The following is a 3,376-nucleotide window of genomic DNA, read 5'->3' as shown; positions in this document are numbered from 1 at the left end:
TCTTCCTCCAAAATTTCATGTTAATTTAGCTTCCAAAGAGTAGCTTGAGAATGACTAAGTTATTTGATTAAATTCTTTATTATTTTCAAAACTGATTGCAACAAGGCAGAGTGGATGGACAAACACAGACACACACACACACATATACAATGGGCTTCTTTCAGTTTTCATCTACCAAATCCACTCACAAGGCTGTGATCGGCCCGAGGCTACAGTAGAAGACACTTGCCCAGGGTGCCATGGACCCGGAACCGTGTGGTTGGTAAGCAAGCTACTTACCACACAGCCACTCCTGTGCCTAATAGTAAATATTTTTTTGTTATTATTTTTGTTCTTCACAATCAGAGACAACTTACCCACACATATTCCTCAATGTGTCATAGTCAGAGAATATCTTGAATTCATTGTCTTTGAAAGAGCCAAACCAGTTCTGGAACGGCTGGATGCAAGTAATTGCTTTGCGGTGGTCACAATAGGCTGTTTCACTTTTAGCAACTGCCTCAGCTTCCGGTGAAGGCTCTGAGAAACACAAAACAAAGATATCTTGTCTTCAGATGAAAGTCTTTTTAAAGTTTATGAAAAAAGGGTGAAATCGACAAATATAATTTGGATCCAGTACATGCAAATGAGGCAGAATTAAATCAAAATAGACATCTATGTATCATATCTAATGTATACATATTGCTGGTATGCCGGCTACTGCGATATTTGTCCTGAAATAACATCTCATATGGATGTGCTGTGTTTAGCACATGTATTTGGGATGTTATTTCAGGACAAATAGGGCAGTAACTTGCCTACCAAAATTGTATGTACATTAAATATGATAAATAGATGATCATTATAGTTTGGCTGACATACTGATGCTTCTTTACTGCTTATTGGAGTTGTTGCTGAGAAGGCATACGTGCAGAGCAGTGGATGGTCACAGTTTGTGGAAGATATTCCAGTCCTTTCTGAGTGGTAAGGTTCAGGGTTCTCTGGCATATTCTGGGACATTATTTGTTTGTTTCTGTTATATAAAATTTTATTTCTGTCTTCGTTGTCGTCTTTGTCTTCGTCGTCGTCATCTCCATCACCATCATCACCATTTAATGCCCATCTTCCATGCTGGCATAAGTTGGATTGTTTGATGAGATTTGATGATCCAGAGGATTGCATTGAATTCCAATGTCTCTACTTTGGTATGGTTCCCATGGCTTAATGCCCTTCCGAATGCCAACCGCTTTTCAGCATATTATCAGGTGCCTTTTCATATGGCGCTGGCACTAATAAGGTCACCAAGTAACTTACAAGACAAGACCCCTTGAGTGTGATGGGGGAGAGGGGTAATATTGAGATAAATGTCCTTGTGCTGGGCATTAAGAAAATAAAATGTGATTGAGGGATACGAAGAGGTGTCTTGCTGTAGAAGAGGTACATGGCTATCCCAGATGGAAAGGGAAAAAAGATGGTGGTGATGGGGTATCAGGGTGAAAAAGTGGAAGGTTGAAAACATTTGTGTTTTCATCCTTCCACCTTTTTCATCTACTTTCTTCTCACCTTTTCATGTATTTTCTCTTGTTCTTTCATCCTGTTTTAGCTTGTTATGCCATGTGGGCAGAGCCTGAGAATTGCATGATGGCACCAGATGTGTTATTAAATGCTGTCTGAGCTGTTTTCATCTCCTGAAACTATTAGTAGCTTGTAAAAATATATATACTGTGTTTATTAAATAATATTTATCGCTCACCAGAAAGAGTATTTTGCTGATCTTACCATCACGGAACAGTACACTATATATATATATATATATATATATATGTGTGTGTGTGTGTGTATGTATGTATATATATATATATATATATATTGTATGAATTAATTTGCAGTGTAATATATGAATCTATAGAATCATGTGGCTGTCACAGAAAGCTCCTCTGACAGACCTGGTTAACAGACCACAGAGTGATCCAGTACAGAGGAGCATAATGTAGAGTTCTATGCTGCTGAAATCCAGGAGATCCAATCGATGAAAATATTTCATGAGGAAAATATAACCATTTGTCAAATAACTATGATATTCTAGTGATCTGTTGAGCTAGCTTCCTTCATCTGCTCTGATTTATAAATTTTCAGTTGTATTCAATAATGTGTAGCATCCATAGTAGTGCAGACATATGAAATAATTTATTATACACTGAAATTATTGCTACACAATGGAAGCTGTGGAACAGCTGTAATCCTAAGGATGACAAGTGGTTAAATAAATATAGTCAGCTCTCATATCTGCTGATTTTTTATGGTTTGTATGTGTGTGTGTGTCTCTGCATGTATGTGTCTGTGTCTGTGCACACACGTGTGTGTGTGTGGTGTGTATGTGTGTGTGTCTGTGTAGCTGTGTGCATGTACATGTATGCGTATTTTTATCACCTTATCTTGACATCATGTAACAGATATAAGATTAGTGTCATTGTCATACATGTGGTGTTACTTGTGACCTGTTTTCTGTGAAATCAGGTCTGACCATGACAAAATATTACCTTGCACTGAAACAAAGATTGGCATCTGGCAAATTAACAAATCTACCTCAATGAGACTATGAGTTGTCTGCAATGTTTTGAGTGGCATGAGCACTTCAAAAGCGGAAGAGCATCCCTGGAAGGTGATGAGTGATCTGGAAGACTTGCTACAAGTGTCACCCCTGGAAATGTGGAGAAAATTCATCAGTTTGTGCATGAATATCATCAGAGAACAATCAATGATGTTTTGAAGCATTTGAGGGAGAACATTTAGCAAAAGCATCCGGATCTGTGGAGCACAAAGAACTGGATTCTTCATGACGACTACCTACCCTGTCACCAAGCTATGTCACCATTTATGTGTTTTTCACCAAAAACAACATGGTATTGCTTCTCCACCTGCCCTAATCACCAGATTTACCACCTGTGGATTTCCATCTCTTCCCCCAGAGGAAAACACAGCTCAAAGGTCGCTGTTTTAATACCATTATCAATCCAAAGCAGAAGGTCCTCTAGTTGCTTAGACCAAACAACTTCCAGGTCAGATTCCAAAAGTCACAGGAAGGCCGAGACTGGTGTTTTGCTGTGTAAGGTGACTACTTCGAAGGAGATGATGTTAAAACTTAGGTAAAAAAGTTGTGTTTTTTTATAAAACCCAACTAGTCCAGGAGAACCATTTAAAACCACTTTGTAATTTGAGAAAAGTACAAAAATTAAAATAAATGCAAGAAAATAATTACATTTGCATAAAATGGGGGATTCGAATTTGTGGAGTCCCACCAGGCTATGAGAGTCGGATGCTGTAGAGAATGAGTCAAATTTCTGACAAACCAAGACCACAGAGGGTTTTTTTTTCTGTTTTTTTTTTTTTTTTTTTT

General features: G+C 38.0%; 1 protein-coding gene across 1 annotated transcript in view; it reads right to left on the bottom strand.

Moving 5' to 3' along the window:
* Positions 1-352: 352 nt before the first annotated feature.
* The window catches only part of LOC106878165 (probable serine/threonine-protein kinase clkA), a 10,182-nt gene continuing 7,158 nt past the window's right edge, over positions 353-3,376 (bottom strand). Inside the window, exon 5 of the mRNA XM_014927305.2 lies at positions 353-519. Within this exon, the coding sequence (XP_014782791.2) occupies positions 353-519 (167 nt within the window). The remainder of the gene's footprint in view (positions 520-3,376) is intronic.

This window comes from Octopus bimaculoides, chromosome 15 (genome assembly GCF_001194135.2).
Source record: "Octopus bimaculoides isolate UCB-OBI-ISO-001 chromosome 15, ASM119413v2, whole genome shotgun sequence".
NCBI classification, from domain to species: Eukaryota; Metazoa; Mollusca; class Cephalopoda; order Octopoda; family Octopodidae; genus Octopus; species Octopus bimaculoides.
The sequence above is the reverse complement of the archived record's forward strand: the minus strand, read 5'-3'. Positions and strand labels throughout refer to the sequence as shown.